General features: G+C 40.5%; 1 protein-coding gene across 1 annotated transcript in view; it reads left to right on the plus strand.

Annotated features, from left to right (window-relative positions):
- The window catches only part of LOC120722332 (zinc finger protein 236-like), a 54,401-nt gene that overhangs the window by 22,727 nt on the left and 13,619 nt on the right, over positions 1-18,055 (plus strand). The window contains exons 10-26 of the mRNA XM_040013308.1: positions 105-377; positions 1,121-1,324; positions 1,427-1,559; positions 2,994-3,254; positions 3,361-3,581; positions 4,451-4,552; positions 7,087-7,229; positions 7,569-7,672; positions 9,402-9,553; positions 9,796-9,972; positions 10,226-10,529; positions 11,194-11,297; positions 11,980-12,423; positions 13,644-13,789; positions 14,127-14,358; positions 14,453-14,638; positions 15,463-15,621. Coding sequence (XP_039869242.1) covers positions 105-377; positions 1,121-1,324; positions 1,427-1,559; positions 2,994-3,254; positions 3,361-3,581; positions 4,451-4,552; positions 7,087-7,229; positions 7,569-7,672; positions 9,402-9,553; positions 9,796-9,972; positions 10,226-10,529; positions 11,194-11,297; positions 11,980-12,423; positions 13,644-13,789; positions 14,127-14,358; positions 14,453-14,638; positions 15,463-15,621 — 3,345 coding nt within the window. The remainder of the gene's footprint in view (positions 1-104; positions 378-1,120; positions 1,325-1,426; positions 1,560-2,993; positions 3,255-3,360; positions 3,582-4,450; positions 4,553-7,086; positions 7,230-7,568; positions 7,673-9,401; positions 9,554-9,795; positions 9,973-10,225; positions 10,530-11,193; positions 11,298-11,979; positions 12,424-13,643; positions 13,790-14,126; positions 14,359-14,452; positions 14,639-15,462; positions 15,622-18,055) is intronic.

Below are 18,055 nucleotides of genomic sequence, written 5' to 3' on the forward strand. Positions count from 1 at the left end.
TATGAGTTTACCCTTTCAGTGAGATTCATTTAATAAATACTGTTAAAGAGATAATTGTTTTCTCTTTTTTTTTTATAAATAAAATTATGTTCTGCCCTTTCCAGGCTCCATCAGGGAGGAGGATGGCGTTCGCTGGCACGGATGCCCCTACTGCTCCAAGGAGTTTAAGAAGCCCAGTGACCTTGTTCGGCACATACGCATCCACACCCACGAGAAGCCTTTCAAGTGCAAACAGTGCTTCAGAGCTTTTGCTGTCAAGAGCACCCTCACAGCACATATGAAGACGCACACGGGTATCAAGGCCTTCGAGTGTCAGAGCTGTCTGAAGTGCTTCTCCACCTCTGGCAGCATGAAAGTGCACATGCGGCTGCATACAGGTGAGAAGCGGGTCCGCTTTGTGAAGGGGTCACACTTAAAGCCATAGCAACACCAGCACATTTCACTTTATAGAGTCACTCCGTATGTTACATTATTTACTTGTTACTCTAGCATAGTCACTTTAAGCATAAGTTAAAGGAGAAGTGTGTGGGCTCTTAATATTATGTTTCAGCCGCTGTTATTTAGAATAAATAAGATATGTTGTGGTAAATTATGCAACAAATTGCTCAGGCAGGACCTGCATAAATCTAATGGTGCCACTAAAGCTAGAACCCTCATTTGTATTCATGTATATACTGTATACGCTATATGTGTTTGAGCTACTATGTGCGCCGGTGCATTCGTTTTTGTCTCTCTAATTGCTGTGTAGTGTCACTCTGTTAGGTGTTTACTTTAGTGCTGGTTGTGTGTTAGTTCTAAGGTAAAGTTTTGATAAATATGTTTTCAGACGTATGTTTCCAAAGGCTTCATGCTTTCAAAGTTTTGTATCTCTTTTGTTTCATACACTGTTACCGGCTAAATGAAGGCTTTTAACCTTATGTAGTCAAAATTAAAGCAAATTACGAGAGCGTATATTTTTATATGTGTTATGTTTTCATGTTGATTTAGTTAATAACCTTAAAACCTCTATGTGAGTTTAGATTTTTTTTATTTTATTTTATTTTTCTGTTGTTGCTTAGAAAAAGTTATTCTCTAAATATTAATTTTCCAAAACATCTATTTTTTCCCTGACTTGTTCTAGGTGTGAGGCCTTTCCCCTGCCCTCACTGCGACAAGATCTTCCGTACGTCGGGACACAGGAAAACACACATCGCTTCTCACTTCAAAAGCTTGCAGCAGAAGAAGCATAAATTTCCACGGAAAGCAAACAAAGCCAAAGTGTCCAAAAGCAACCTACCTCTACCAGATATCCCCTTGCAGGAACCCATCCTCATCACTGACTTTGGTAAGAGGGCATGGTGACAGGCACAAATATTGGGCGATGCTGCATTATATTTTCACCACACAGAAGGCTAGCTGTTGTAAGCTCACGTGTTGTTTTTAACAGGTCTCATCCCATCCCAAAACCCCCGCCTGGCTTTTCAACAGTACCTGGATGTTGTGGCCAATGACCGGCCATACAAGTGCCAGTTCTGCAGTAAAGCCTATAAGAAGTCAAGTCACCTTAAACAGCATGTCAGGTAAAGCTTCTATGTAATAGTGATGTTTCAGTGCATAGTCTCAAAGAGCGAGAACACAATCTCTTTTTGAGGGCCAGTGCAAGTGTTTTTTTTTCATAATCTGTTGCTAGTTGCTAGTTTCTTTTTAGAATACAACACAGGTGAAGAGAACTATGGTCAGGATAACCACGTATGTTGAAGGCTGGAGGTGAGAAGAGCAGAACAGAGGAGGCATCACTGACAATAGATCTGACATTTAACAAGTCAGATACTGAATGACAGGAGGGCACCACAGGCCATCAAAAGAGGAGACATCTTTGGTTCTGAAATTAGTTTTTGGCAGGATCCACACTGTCAACCCGTTTTTAATGGTCCTCTAGGGATAAACCCTAAAAGTGGAAATAACCTGCAATTTAAATATTTTTCCCCCAAATAACAAAGTTTTGCAAACGCTTGTCTTTTTAGATTTGCGTCTAACACGAAATGATTTCACACTGAAGTCAGCAGAGCAGCGTGTCCCACAAATCCTTTCTTAGCTGATCTTATAATGTTAGTCTACATAATCATATCAGAGAAGTATTAACAAGTGTGTACCGCTCAGCAAGGTTTCATTTTGCTTGGCTTAAGCTCATCTGCAGACAGACAGAATGAGAAACAGTGGAACAGATTAGAGGGAGTTGGAGGTTTGTTGACAGACATAATGAATTTGGTGAGAATGGAATAAATGAAATTGAATTCATGCAAGAGAAGAAAGAGAGCGTGAAGGGGAAATACGGAAGAGTTGAAAAAGAGAAAGAACTATATTCAGCAAACCCACTTCAACCTGTAAATATATATATACTCTTAATCCTTTTTTTCCCCAATTTATTTGCTTGTTTTACACTGCACATGGCTGAACTTTATTAACCTTGTTTCAAATGACCCTGTCATTTATGGATGGAGAGCAATAAGTGGTCTAATCACTCAGCTGCTCTGCTCAGTGTATCTCTGTTGAACTTTCTAGCCAATCTTTATGACAGAAATCTAGTCATTTGTCTTTGAGGATAATGATAAATAATGATGCTGCCATGTGTGTAGTGCCTTTTTAATGGCTGGTGCCTCATTATTCTTGTTTTCTGGCAGATTTTGAGGTCTAACTTGTAATGCAAGCTGAGTATCTATGTCTGCCTACCCCTACTGACAGGGCCCTTGAATTACCCATGAACCTGTACTGATACTTAAAAAATTTAGGGAATTTGATTCAAGTTCACCAAGTAATATATCATCCTGACAGGTCATGCTGGACCATGCATAGTGATTTTCCACCTTGTACTAAGGATATACCAATGAATTCTGTCCCTTTCGTTCCTTAGTATTGGCAGCATTCCTCAAAAACTCATCTACAGCTGTGTGCTAGTACCTTTTAGGCTGCTTGATGTCCCAATACACACTGAACCTGTTTTTGAATGTTGCCAGGTCTCATACAGGAGAAAGGCCCTACAAGTGTGTCCAGTGCAGTCGCAGTTTTGCCTCCTCGGGAGTCCTCAAAGCTCACATCCGAACACATTCGGGGCTAAAGGCATACAGGTGTTGTATGTGCGACACAACGTTCACCACCAGCGGCAGCTTAAGGCGCCACATGACCACTCACAGTGACCTGCGACCTTACATGTGCCCCTACTGCCAGAAGACCTTTAAGTCATCACCTAACTGTAGGAAACACATGAAGACGCACAGGTCTGATTTCTGACAGTCTGCTTTTTCACAGATGGATTGGACTGTTTACAGGGATGCTGTTGTGCTCTGTAAATGTATCAATCAGAGCTATGTCCTGTCAAACCAGGTATGAACTGGCCCAGCAGCTACAACCCCAGTCAGGAGAAGACCCCCTGGGAGCTGGCACTGTAGCCCATGACATGCAAGTGGAAATAGAGGGTGACACTCTCCAGCAAGCCCCGGCTGAAAGCGCAGAGCAGCAGAGCATGCTGGGACTGAGCCAGACAGAGGTTGTAAATGGAGGCCAGCAAGTGACACTGGACGCAAACCTGACTGTACAAGGAGAAGGTAAGAGCAACTGAATTCATGTCATATTATATAATGGAATATGTGCAAGTTGTGAAAGATTCAGTAGAACTCGTGAAAGCTGTAACACTGAAACCTCATTTTGCAGAGAAAGTGTAACATTAAATTACCAAATTCTTCCAAAAACTCTGTGACTCAACTTCAAGAAAGTTTTCTGAGGTAATCTGTGCGTTGTGTGATTTAAGTTTCATTGCACTGAAAACTTTCAGTTTTCTTCAATGTGTCAGAGAGCAGAATAACTTCAAAGCACCTCCCCATCGTCTCCATCTGTTTGCTCTGTAGACCAACACATATGGTTTCACGCAGTATAGCTCAGCACACAGCCTCCAGAGCTTTAGCACTCCAAGGATAGTAATAGAATGATTAGTAATCCCTCTCTAAGGTCCAGGATCTGGTCCCTTAAAGTAAATTGAAAGTCATCTCCAGAAAGAAGCAGCTCAGCCTAGCTGACATCAGAAAACTCTCTAGATTTAAAATGTACATCATGTAGTCAGGTTCCATAATCTTGACCTTAGCTCTCTATATTTGATAAGACTTCATTAATATACAGAAAGCAAATCTACTTTGCATTTAAAGAAGGTACACTGCTAAAAATAAAGTGTCGCTTACAGTATTTTAATATGATACTTATAAATAAATATTGTCACACATAACACACAGTTATTTTTGTTATTCTAAAAATGTTCTGTGCATGTAACTGTGCATGGTGAGCTGTGTTAGTTAGGGAATCTGCAATGTAACTTGCTTTTTAACCTCAATTGAAAGTTTAACAGTGGAAATATTGTTCCACTGTTTGTTTCTGTGAGCACTAACTAACTTGTTGCTTTGCATCTCTTTCTTTGTCGTGACAGACTCATATGTGACTACCCAGCATGCTTTGCCTCAGAATATCAGCCAGTTTGAGACACCAGCACTTCCTCAGTCTTCGTTTGACCAACAAGCTCTAACACAAGGTATAAACATAGCATGTGTGGGCTGTTATGTGACAAAGATAACATGGTATGTTTATTTGCTATATCGTCTGTGCAAAACACAGGTTCCCTGTTTCAGAAGTCAAGAGCCAGAAGTATATGAAGAGTAGTAGTAACTCATGCATAGTACCTTTAGTTATAAGGCTTAACTAACAAAGTGTAGGTATTGGCCATATTAGTTATGAAATCTCTTATTTTGAATTAATACCAAAGGAAATCAGTCACACATAAATAGAATTGGTGGAATAACCCTTACTTCAGCTTCACAAAGGTCCCAAATGACAGAGCGGTCGTGGGAGAAAGGAAGACTCTTTACAATTCCCACAACAAACCGAACAACAGTTAATTTCATCAAACTATATATACCCTCTACCAATGTGTCTGGTATCTCTAAATGTCTTTTGAAATCAGTGTGTTCTCAAACATTTTTCTTCTTCTTCTTGCACTAACTCACCATGGCGGCTGACTGCTGTTGCCAGCCAGCTTCCTTTGAGATCAGCATCAAACATCTGTGAGGCAAACTGAACTTTTCAATTATGTGAGGAGGTTCAAGAGATTCTGTTGAACTTCAAACTTGACATGAACAGAGCTGGAGTTGTTGTCATTTTAGGAATGAAGACATATGGATTTGTCAAAAAAATTGATGTGTATGATTAGCTAGGCTTTTCATCATCAATTTATCTTTTTACTCCTGCAGGTCACCTGTCAGGACTGAAGCCTTATTATTTACTAGGGTGTGAAGTACTACAGCTAATGACACTGGTCTCTGGGGGCCTCTGGGAGAAGCCCTGTATTTCTTGCTACTTTATATATTTGTTGTTTACAGTAACTACACTGTGGTTGATTTAAGGTTCACACACTGTTTCTGCTGCACATTTGGTGGCTCTTAAAAGTGTCACATAAAGAATGTGCCCACACTGCCACTTTATTAACGCTACAGTCACACTAGAGAGAACAGTGATTGAGGTCGCGGCGTGAACAAAAACATTGTGATCGGATACTCTAAGGCAGCGGTCTCCAACCATTTTTGCGCCACGGACCGGTTTATGCCCGACAATATTTTCACGGACCGGCCTTTAATGTGTCGCAGATAAATACAACAAAATAAAGATTTATTCATAACACACGTGAAAAGACCCAGGAAAACCGAGTTAACGATCAAAACGATAACAAAATAACGCTGAAAACCGATAAAAACCCTGAAAACCATACATTTCACACCTGAGCCTCAACTCTCGCGGCCCGGTACCAAATGACTCACGGACCGGTACCGGTTTGAAAGCAAACATGTACACATCTGCCTTTACATGTTTAAGTAACTTTGTGACATGCTGAAGTTGGATTGGAGATGGGAAATGACGAACGCAAAAACAATTTTCTGGTATGAATCAGAAATGGAAGAGGAAAAAAATCAAACAATTTATTGTCTTTTTACTGGTGCTCCCCGGTCCGAGGCCCGGGGATTGGGGACCGCTGCTCTAAGGAGCTTGGAAAGAAAAGCGTCTGGACTTCTTCAAGTTGCTTGAAGACGTTTCACTTCTCATCCGAGAAGCTTCTTCAGTTCTAGGGTCAAATGGTGGAGAGTCCCAGATTTAAAGCCCAAAGGGGGGGGGTGTACAATGATCTGTTGCTGTCTGCACAAATGCAAATTCACATTAGCTACTTACATTCAGAGTCCAGCCAGGGCATCATAGATTTGGAACATCTGTCTGCTTTTATAAATTAGATTAAATTACTTGCAAACCTTTGCGATTCTGTCCAAGAGTGATTGTAGCCAGTCTTCAGTTTGGAGACAGACTGCTTTCCTTCAGGCAACCCGTGCAATCGCCTCAAACTACATGCATGAATGCAAAAACAATTCAAGACAGTCACCTTGTGTTCTTTTAGCCAGTGCAATAATTGCAGAATATTCTTGTAACAGCCTCTTGGGTGTACATCACACAGCATCAGTTCAGCTTTAATTATGTAGCATGGCAACTGTTATCTCAAGGGAAGCTTTACATTGTAATGTAAAGACCTCACAGTATTATAAAGGTAACCTAGAGGTCCCCAATGAGCAGGCGCTTTGAAGTAGTGAGGGGGAAAAACACTTTTATCAGGAAGAAGTGGAAAAAAAGCAAAGAGAGAAGAAGAGCACAGATAAACAAACAATACCAACTATAACAATAAAACACCTTTCTGCTGCAGGCTGAAATCCCAGGGGCGGTCTGACACTTTGGAAGACTGATAGGGTTGAGTTCAGCTTTTTTTCTTTCTTTTTTTTAAATCAATAAAAGCCATCCTCCCTGATGGCTGATATTGTGCTGTGTAATGCAGATCTTAGACACTTTTTCAGATTTCATAGATTCCTATTATTATTCCTATTATGTTTTTAGTTGAAAAAAAGTGAAACATGTCTTGTGTTTGGTTTTTTTTGTTGTTTTTTTCAGGTAGACCCAATATTGCTGTCAGCCAGAGGTTAGATCTTTGGATTTGACTATAAACAAGACTGATTATTCTCGTCTGACTCCATCTAGGCTTCACCATCACTGAAACGAGCTACAATCAGTCCCAGTTCTCCACAGTCCAGCAGCTGCAGGACTCCAGCACCCTGGAGTCTCAGGCCCTATCATCCAGCTATCACCCTCCAAATCTGCTTCATGTCCCACCTGCTGAGGTGGTAAGTTATGAGTAGCTTTCCTTCTTTCATTTTAAATACATCATTACATTTTCATTAGTGTGCAACCACCTGAAACTAAAAATCGTGTTTTCACTGGGTTCAAATCAGCCCACTGGATCTGATATAGAGAGACGGCCCAAAATGTTGCATATTATTTCTACAGTAGCAAATAAAATGCTAAAAACACAATGAGGTCACATGACCTTCTTTCATATACTGTCTGTAGACTCTGTTATGCATATACTAGTGTCAGTAACCTCATTTATTCCCTGTCCTTGAAAGTGCACATGTATTTGTATGTGTTTTAAGTTGAGCCAGTATTGATCTTTTTTTATGCAGACGAATGGGCTTCTTCAGCAGAGCAGTCAAAACGACCTCCAGTTGCCTACAGAGACACAGGAGTACCAGGAAGACTGTGAAGACAACACTAAGAGAGCCTACAGGTGTGTGTGTTTCCATGTACCTATACGACTGTCTTAAGAAATGACTCCCACCTCTTTAGTGTTTAAATTACTATCTTTTAAAAACATCATTAGTTTGAATTACAGCTTCCACACTTCCTTGCCTGTCTGTGCACCCATATTTCTCAAAGGCAGGTTCTGCAGTTTGTCTTTGCTAAATTATTTCAGAAATCTGTCAGGATAGAGGTCACTAGCTGAGCTCTAGTCAAAGGTCTCCTCTCCAGTTTTCTCTGCTTAGGCCAGATGATTCGGGACATTCAGTGAGATTACCAAAGCTGCTCTTGTTATATTTGCTACAAGTGACTGTACTTTAAAGTAAATCTTTGCCCATTCTTATGTTGTCCACAATCTGCTCCCTCTGTCATCATGACTCACCTCCTGCTGGATTGACTGCCTTAAGGCTGATCCATTACAGAAGTGATCTCAACCGTACAATGAGCAGAACCTGGTTTACACCACAGCATTTGGCATTCAGGCTGAAGAGTTCAATTTTTATCTCATCAAAGTAGAAAATGTGCCCTTGTGTTGTTTGAGAGCAGTTTTACAGACCACGGGTAATTCGAGGGTAGTGTCAGTCTGCTCATTCCACCATTTAGAGCTGATTTCTGCAGCACTTACGCCTGATGAGTCTGGGTGCTGCAGGTTTTCTGACATGATCACTGATCATAAACCTCTGCTAGGCTCTCCTGTCCTTTTTTCTTGATCTACAGTCTTGTTATTAATTTTGTGTCGCCTAGATCACCCAAACAATCTGTTTCCAGAGCCTAAAAAGATTAATGATATGAAGTGTTATAAGCAGTGACCTTGAGGAGGCAGATGGTTTATAACTTTGTCCTTAATAACTTTACCTAACTTTTTTATCAGTCTTTCAATTTAAACTTTTGCACAGATAAAGCAATAGTATTTACAGAGATTTATTCACTCATGTGTCTCAGGCTTCTCATTATGTTGAAATGGATTGACATCAATTTTTTGTCTACTTATTTTGCCTTATTTATGGATTTAACTGAAATGAAATTCAATATTATTGGTTTTCTAATTTATCTCTAGTTAGACGGTTGGTGACAGTTTGCTGTCTATCCATACAGTCCATAAAAACTCTCCAGAGAATAGTTCAGTTTCTAAATAAATCTAAATACTTTAACTGCACTATGTGGATACTGCTACTGGGCCAAACTCTTTTATATTCGAAAAGCTGAGCCTGTAGTTTGTACTAAATTATTCAGTTTAGCTCTGGCAGATGATGTAAAGGCTCACCTGACTGACGAGTGGTCTATCTTTAAAATACAGCCCAGGGCCTTTGCTTCATCATGTCCTCTTCCTATGCCCTGCATTTCTTCTCTTTCTTTTATTATCATTATCAGATAATGCCTTATGCTTTTATGTGGTTTATGGTCACGTTTAAGAGAAGACTAACAGATGTTGCACAAAACCACCAGTTAAAATAAAACATGTTTGCGAAAGGCAAGGTGCTGTTTTCTTAAGCTGTCTTGTGTGTATGTCCTTTCTCTATTTCACAAATAACAAGGCAGTGTTGATCATACGTCCAGTGAAATATTGCTATGTTATTAAAAATGTAATAAAATAATTACATGTTAAGAATTGTTCCAATTCGCATAAATTGCTCTCCCAGATCTGGTGAATAACAATAATTCATAAAGATTTACAGCGATTCATTCATTCATGTTGTTGCTGTTTTTTCCATCATCAGGTGCAGTTGGTGCAGTAAAGCCTTTAAAAAGTCAAGCCACTTGAAACAGCACGTGAGATCGCACACTGGGGAGAAACCATTCGGATGTAACCTCTGTGGACGAGCCTTTGTATCAGCTGGAGTACTCAAGTCCCATCTGAATACCCATACAGGTGAGCTCGAGGTCGAGTATGCCATGTTTCACAATGGCATCCTAATTTGCCTAAATTATCTACACTCTAGTCCTTCAAAAGTGGAATAAGTCTATGAACTAAACATACTAAACATGACATTGATTTCATTTTAATTTTTTAATTTGTAAGTCTTTTCAGGGACTGGCAGTAACAGTAGTGACACCCTAGAGGCTGTCACAAGGATCACACAACAGCTTACCTCTGTTCTGTCTTTCCAACAGGAGTGAAGCCCTTTAAGTGTAATGTTTGTGACGCCTCCTTCACCACAAATGGCAGCCTGAATCGCCACATGATCATTCACATCAAGTCTTTCAAATGCTCCATGTGTGATGAGAGCTTCCGGACCAGCCTGCTTTGTAAGAGGCATATGAAAAAGGAGCACGCCATGGACGATCAAAGTAAGCATTACTGCGTTGAGTTATACTGTATTTATATTAAACTATATGGTCTCTCCATCTTACACTGTTATGCAGAGCTGTACATGCACCACTTTTCCTTCAGTGAAGAGTGCCACATTAATCAAGTACAACATACATTATATCAGGCTTCAGCTTGTCTGAGTGCATCTTTGTCTCAGTCCAAGCTGCCTTGCATCAAAAGAAAGTGTCAACCAAAGATAGAAAGTGAAAAAACTGACTCTGTTTATCACAGTTATAGGCCTGGAGTCAAGTCAAGATGTGGAAGAAGAGGAAAATGAAGAGGAAAGTGAACAAAAGACATCAAAGAGGAGGGGTATGGAAATTATCACGTTCACTGAAGAGCAGGCAGCCGAATTGGCGAAGGATCCCGGCGAGGAGGCCTCAGTTTCGGAGCGAATACTTTCCCAGTCGGCAGCTGAAAGAGATCGGATCAGTGAGATTAAAGACAAAGCCGTGGAGCTGGAAACCGAACCCAAGTTTGCCAACTGCTGCAATTACTGCCCCAAGAGCTTCAAGAAGCCCAGCGACCTCGTCAGGTAAATGTTGTGCTGCGTATATCAGTTTAGAAGAACTTTGTTTGTCTGCAGTAGTCAAAGTCTGAATTGTGTGAGTGTTGATGGTTGGAGGCTTATAGGACTGTGGACCATATTTAGTTTTACAGCACTTGTCTGAACTGAATAATGACACAGCATAATAGCATTAACATTGCTACTGTGTCCTCGCACCCACAGTTGGGCTGTGAAAATGCAGTGGAGATTACATTAACCATCTAAAGGAAATAAGAAAAAGCCTTAGATATAAATCATCAAGCTATAATTTAATGCATTAAGTAGATGTTGGATAGATTAAAAACAAGCAATAGTTTATATGTATGAAGCCAAGGAAAACAAACCAAGGACATCAGAGAGGAGGTCAAAATAAATGCATTTTAAATCTCTTCAAATTCTGCTCCATGTTATTAAAACTGCACCACAAACACATTTTTTTCATGATCTTTTTCAGTCTCTCAGCTAAACAACTCACCAGAAAGATGTATGTCCATGGATGATAACCATTTGTATATATCTATTCATATTAGGGTGTGTCTTTACTTTATAATGCATTTAGTTTGTTTAAAAGAAATGTAATCATCACTTTGATATTCTCATGTGTCCTTGTGCTCTTGCAAGTATAACTATATCAATCCTTTTCAATGTCCAGACACATCAGGATCCACACAGGAGAGAGGCCTTACAAGTGTGACGAATGTGGGAAGAGTTTTACAGTGAAGTCGACCCTGGACTGCCACGTTAAAACACATACAGGTTAGTGGTTAATCAGTAGAATATGTTGCTGACTTGTTTGTGTCACCACAAACACCAACCTTACCTTAAAGAAGCTGACACAGTAAGATTGAGCTCTGTTAATTCCGTTCGTTTTAGTAGACCTAGCTAGTCATATATTTGTATAACACTTTTTTTCAAACACACAGTCAAGAATACATTCATACGTAACATTAGGTTTTATAAAAATGGCTGTACATCGTAACAAGATGATGCAGTGCTTTAGTAATTTAAAATAAGAGCATGGACCAAAAAGGGCCCTAATCTAATGATTAGAGAGACCAACTGCTGGAATACAGTCTCAGCAGATCGGCTTATACAGCTCATCTACTGAGACCTTGACATTTGTAGCCATTTAGATGTGATTAATAGCATCTTAAAATGCATTGTGAATTTTACAGGACAACGAGATCACTGAAAAGTGCACGCCTAAAGCAAGTTAATCAAGATAAGAGAAAAAGAAAAAAAAAAGTTTATTAAAAGTAGTAAAAGTTATTGGCTGACATTAAAGGTTTGACGTTTTTCTCTTTCTCAGATCAAAGAACCAAGACTAGATTCAAGATTCAAAATTCACATGCTGGTCAAAAATAAGCCTGCGGTTTTTAAAGAGCAACGATTCATTTTCAGTTTGCCGCACATAACATCCTCTTTGTTTCTTATTCAGGTCAGAAGCTTTTCAGCTGTCATATGTGCAACACCTCCTTCTCTACAAAGGGGAGCCTGAAGGTGCACATGCGCCTCCACACTGGCTCCAAGCCCTTCAAGTGTCCCTTCTGCGAACTCCGCTTCAGAACTTCGGGTCACCGCAAAACACACATCCAGTGTCACTTCCGTCCAAACGGCGACGGCCGCAAATCCAAGCGTTCTTCCTCGTCCTCCAGTCAGGCCAGACAGGGTCAAGACCCAGCGACTGGGCAGGGTGTGGCTCCAAGTCAGGGGCAGCAGCCAACTGGATCAGAGGCTCTTCAGTCTGTGGGGCTGCTGCAAACACCCAGCGCTGACCCCAGCATTTACCTCCCAGCTAACCAGGTTCTCACAGGGCAGTTTGACCAGAATCTACTGCAGTCAGGACTAGTAGGACAGGCCCTCCTGCCCGCTTCCATGTCAGGTAGGGATAATTAATGAGCCATTACTTTAATGCTGTAAAAGAGAGAATTGCAGCAAGAACAATGGTGTTTTGTTTATAACACACCTTTGATTTTAACTGACAGGTCCTAATGTTTTCAGTAAAGCACCACAAGAGCACGAAATGAGTGGTGCCCAAATTTTAATATCCAAGATATCACTGTGCAGTATTATTGACGACCCACTGGCAACACATTTCTTGTGAATGCCACAAAGAGTTACACATTGCTTGGTAGAAATGATAGGTGTATGATTAATGCACCAACAGTTGGTTGTTGTCAGCAGCTGTGACAGGAATGCCCCAGAGGATCATCATTTGTAGTCTCATTGCTTCATATTCAGTTGGCAACATCAAGGGCAAAAAAGGGTTGCACCGCGGCACACGATGTCAAGCAGACAAAAACACGCCTTCATTGAAGCCCCAGCGCAGTGCGTGGTTGTTTTTTGAAGGAAATCGGTCTTTATGTGATGAGAAAAGTCTATCAAAGCATCTCCAAACATTCACAGTGATTTGAATAAAAGAAAAGGGAAACAACAAATGATGCAGGGATGACATTGTGATTATTAATTGGGTTTTTGGAGGAGCTCTGATTTCTAAATGCAGCACTGCAGTCAAACATTCGCTAAAATGTTTGAGACGATTAGATTGATGAAGTCTGGCAACATATAAATTTACTTTTCCCACCCTTCACCTGGAGCAGGACAGTGGAGTATTCAGGATTCCTCCCCCCCCCATGTCTCGCTGTCTCTCAGTGACAGTGTACATGTCACTGAAAGCAAACCTCCTCACCCTCTCTCTTTCATCATCTGGGGAATAACTGGATCCAGATTTTTCTTTGTTGTCTGTCAGTCTTTAGCAGGCAAGTTTCATTAGATATTCTGCTCTCATAGAGATTTTTCCACTCCAGAAGAAACCATTAGGGTAGCTATGGTAGCTCAGAAACTCTGCATACAATGTGTTGGAGGTCATGATCTTTGACATCTAATGTAAAATTAAGTTATCTGAAATCAGGGGTAGCCTTATCTCTTGTTTTAAAGTTGTGTTTCAACATAGAAAACTTTTAACTCACATTTTCCTGCTAAGAACTGTTATCCATTAACCGTTAATTATAGTCTTATTCGTGTGGTCCTAATCCTGTATTATTACATAGCTACTCTCCTGTCAAACATTTACATATGTTTGTGTCTGTGTGTGTGCCTCAGCTGCAGGAGACTTGACCGTGTCGCTCCCAGATGGCCTTACCACGCTGGACGGCATCCACTTGCAGCTGACGCCCGCCAACCTGGTGTGTCCCAACGTCCAGATCTCCGGCATCGACACCAGCAACATCAACAACATCACACTACAGGTTACACATCACCCCTGCCAAACTCTGTGTTATTATCCATATTACTATCCATGTCTAGCCAGCCTAATGTAGGTTGAGATGTGCTCCGAAGAAAACGTGTTTGAGTAATGGTTATTGAAATAGTGTAAGCTATTGAAGGGTGAGTGGTGGCAGGGTGGCAGTCATGCTTCTGAGTAATCGACAGGGAGGCACATCCTATAAGTGATACGTGCTGAAAGGAAATCTTATCATTACTTTATTCCATAATGTAAAAGAAAAGAAAATCCTAACATTGTTGCTGATTCCCCCACACATGCTCTCCTTCATTTTCAAGTTAAGTAATACTCTCTCCTTTCAGATCGATCCCGCCCTCCTGCAGCAGACTCTACAGCAAGGCGGCCTCCTCTCGCAGCCCCTGAGTGTCGATACAGGTCTGGTCTCCCACTCAGGGAGCCAGCTCATGTCTACGACTGACACCTCAGTGTCTGCCAACGTTGTCATCCACCCACTGACCAGCCTGGCCTTGCAGCCCTCCACTATCACACCTGCGCAGGTCACAATGGCTGGACTATCTGAGCAGGATGCTGCCAGTATGTATGACAGCTCTAAGTGAAAAAAACATACAGAGTGGCCACATTGTACTAGGAGGTCACCATCTGTGTTGTGTTGCTGTGGGTTGTGCAGGTTCTCAGGACCTAAGCAATGTCATGGGCAGCTCTGCGCTAGTGGCAGGTGGCAACAGCGGTCAGGAGATCACCCTGACCATCAACAACTCCAGCCTGACACAAGCTCTCGCCCAAGTCCAGGCTTCAGCTGCTGGTTCTGGCACAGCAGGAGGAAATCCTCAGGAGATCACCCTCACCATATCAGGTAGAAACAAAAATATCAAATACCAAAAATACACAGCTCTGCTGAACATGTTTTTTTAGGAAAGGCAGAAAGGGGCTATTGATAACAAACATGGGAAAATAATAATTAAAAAAAAGCTCTCAACTATCAGTATTGATTTTCTCACTCAGGCAAACACACTAGCAGGCAAAGAGGAAAAAATGAAGCCAATAATAACTCAGAGCCACTTCACAAACCCAGATCTAAAGACACTCTATTAGAGGCCATTTTTCAGCTTTTGTATACACCATCAGCATCACCCATTTGGCTGTATCATCTGGGGATTTAAAGTTCATTGCATCAACAATGTGAAGGAGGGATGTAGCTGTATCACTAAGCCTGCTAAGTCTACTCAGCTCAGCTCAATCTCTCTTTCATTTCAGCCCTCTGACTTATTGTATCGTGATTGCAGTCTTTCAGATTAAAGCTTTAAGAAGCTATTCTCATTTTAAGGCAGCAGAAATTGTTGGGCTGGAAATTCATCGTCTTAAGAGAGAAAAATGTTATCAGTCATATTCTTCTTATTTTAGTGTGACAATATGTTTGGTTAATAAAAGTTAAGCACTTATTAAACTACACCGTATGTGGCATTGCATGGCATATTAATCATGTGTAAAACCTAATTCAATTAACCCTGAAGGAATTTTGTTGAGTTACTTTGTTTGAATCTTACTTTGTTACTTTGTTTGCGTTTGACCACCCTTCAAAATATGAACTACATTTCAGAAAACACTTAGCATCTTTATAATAGAAGCAAATAACCTCATGAAAATAATTAAAGCTCATGTTCTACAATACAATTGCAGGTCAGGATCTACTCCCCCAGCCAAACAATCCCAGTGCCGCTGAGATGAACGGCAGCATCAGGCTAGCGTCACCGCTAAACGGCCAAACCACCAGTGCAACTCTGACCATCACCAATGACCACCTGCTACCTCAAAGCCCCGCCAATACTGGAAATGCTGGTAAGACTATACCCGTCTTCTAACCGCGTGTGATAAGAGAGTTGCATTCTTTCCAAACGATTTTTACAGCTTACTTCAAATATGCATCTGCATGTAATATTGCCCTGGTCATGAAAGACATGCATGACCAGAGAAGATCCTGAATTTGACTTGCGCCTTCTTTCACAAAAGCCATTTTTTCAAAAGCTAAAATACAGTAGCTGGCATGACTTGCAAACTTGCAGTTGCTCTCCATGATCTGAAAAAGATATGCCTGTTTATCAGACTCCTATAAAGGCTGTTATGTTTTTCCTCCACGTTGTTTACACTCTCTCAGCCCTGAAGCATCCCTTCTGTGCTGCTGCACGCACTCTTTTCGTTCATCCTCTTATGACTTGCAACTGCCAACATTTTGTTTTCATTCACATTTTGTTCAGGATCCCAACAGATTTCCTTTGACTTTTTTTGTAATATGACAAGACTTTTGGGTTTCAGAGAAACTAAACTTTATTAGAAGTAGAGGGTTCTACTTCACCAGCACAAACTGTGAGAGGTCCCCCAACTGTGGAGAGATCAAAGTGCACGAGGAAAGCTGCCAGATAGATTTTCAAACCTGAGAAACCCTAATCGTCTGCCATGTCCAGATCACTCAAGAGATATTAAAAAATTGCTATGACAAAAATGAAGCTTGAACTTTTCTGCTCTCTAACAGGGAGCGTGCCAGAAAAATTGCAACTCAGGGTTGTGTTTTTTTTTATGGTTTTTTTTTCTCCAGACAAAAAGCTAAAGCGGGCTCGTCAATTGTTGCAATTGACTGTCAATGCTGCTGGATTCGAGTGTTTTGGAACCCCTCAATTCGAATGCTAGCAGCTAATTTTGACAGATGGTTAACACCTCTTTCTTTAGCTACCCACTTATGTCTGATTTTAGGGTTGCAGCTATCGATTGTTACATTGACTGATTGACTAATTTGATAATAAATACTTCTGTCTTCTTAATAAGCATTAGTAAATATTCAAAAGAGAAAAAAAATTACAGGTCTTTCAAAATGAGCTGCTCATTGGTTTCCATGTTAGAAATTCCAGTGTTTTACAGTGCATACAGCATCTGTCAAAAAAAGGAAAAACAGCTTAACCCCGTGACCCTGTTTATATATATTTTTAAAGAAAATATTATATTAAATGCAAAAATATATAAATACTCTCAAGTCAAATAAAAAAGATATATATGCAATATAAACAAAGGCATAAACATTTATCTTAATTTTGTTATTTTGGAAAGATTTCTGACATTAGTAGGAGGTAAAAAGAGTTCTGAAAGTGAAGATTTTTGTGGCGTTTGTATCTGTGAGTTTTTGTGCTGTGCAAGTTCAAGTGTACAACTGAATGAGTGAGTTTGTGCCTTTAAAACCTAACAACAGTGGGGTTTTACTGGCTTTGATCTGAAAAATGTAGAAAAATAAAATAAAATGTAAAAATGAAAGCCTTGAAATAAATATGGTCCAGTACACCCCATGCCCCCCTTTAGACTCACCCCTGTTCACCTCCATGTAAAATAGGACAAGCAGTACAATTTTAAACATATTATCAAACTGAATTAGCAGTTTATCAGCGTACTTTAATACAACTTCTGGAAGCTTGAATAACTACTTTATAGTTATGAAGTCCAGTCTGTCAGAGAGCTTGTCACCTAGAAGCCTAATCAAATTTTCAGTCTCATCTATATCTCTTCATTACCTTCCACTTAACTCAAGTGGAAAGAAAAATAATAATAATAATGTTCCCACAGCTTCTCTGAGACACACAGAGCATCTTTGATTTTGTTGCTTTGGCTAAAACCTTCCTGTCACTCTGTCTGCAGACACGGTCCAACCCGTGATTTGACTGAGAAACTGTATTTTTATTCAAACCAAATATTGTCTAGTTTTGTGCGTCTCTAATGCAATATCCTCCCAAATCTAATGAATCTGCCAGTGTTAGTTTCAGTCAGAGAGCAAAGCACCAAAAGAGCTGTGGTTGCCAGCCCAAACCCTCATCTGTCTCAGAAGGTGTCCCAGATTTGTGTGAGAGGATACTTGTCAAAAGACTGTTCTTTAAAACGTGGAGTGAAATTATCCTTCATTCTGGCCAGCCAGAGATATGATTTCATAGACCCAACAGGAAATGAAAACTGCTCTGATAAGGCAGTATGAGAGGCGAGGTTAGTGAATGTAAGTGGGCTAAAACTGCAGCTTTCCGTTGTCACAGACAGCCAGAGTTTTTCCCTCCCTGACGTAACCCCAAAGGGGATTTTTGTCTGTAATTGAACCGGTGACCCTTCATTTGCCAAGAACATTTGTTAACCACTACACCAATGGAGACACTAATATTGAAAAAGGTTTTGTGGAGAAGTGAAAAACGAGCCTTTTTATGGCATCCAGGTCTGTTGTGTCTAAGAGGATAATGTTCATTTAAAC

Source organism: Simochromis diagramma, unplaced genomic scaffold (assembly GCF_900408965.1).
Source record: "Simochromis diagramma unplaced genomic scaffold, fSimDia1.1 OVJJ01000618.1, whole genome shotgun sequence".
NCBI lineage: Eukaryota > Metazoa > Chordata > Actinopteri > Cichliformes > Cichlidae > Simochromis > Simochromis diagramma.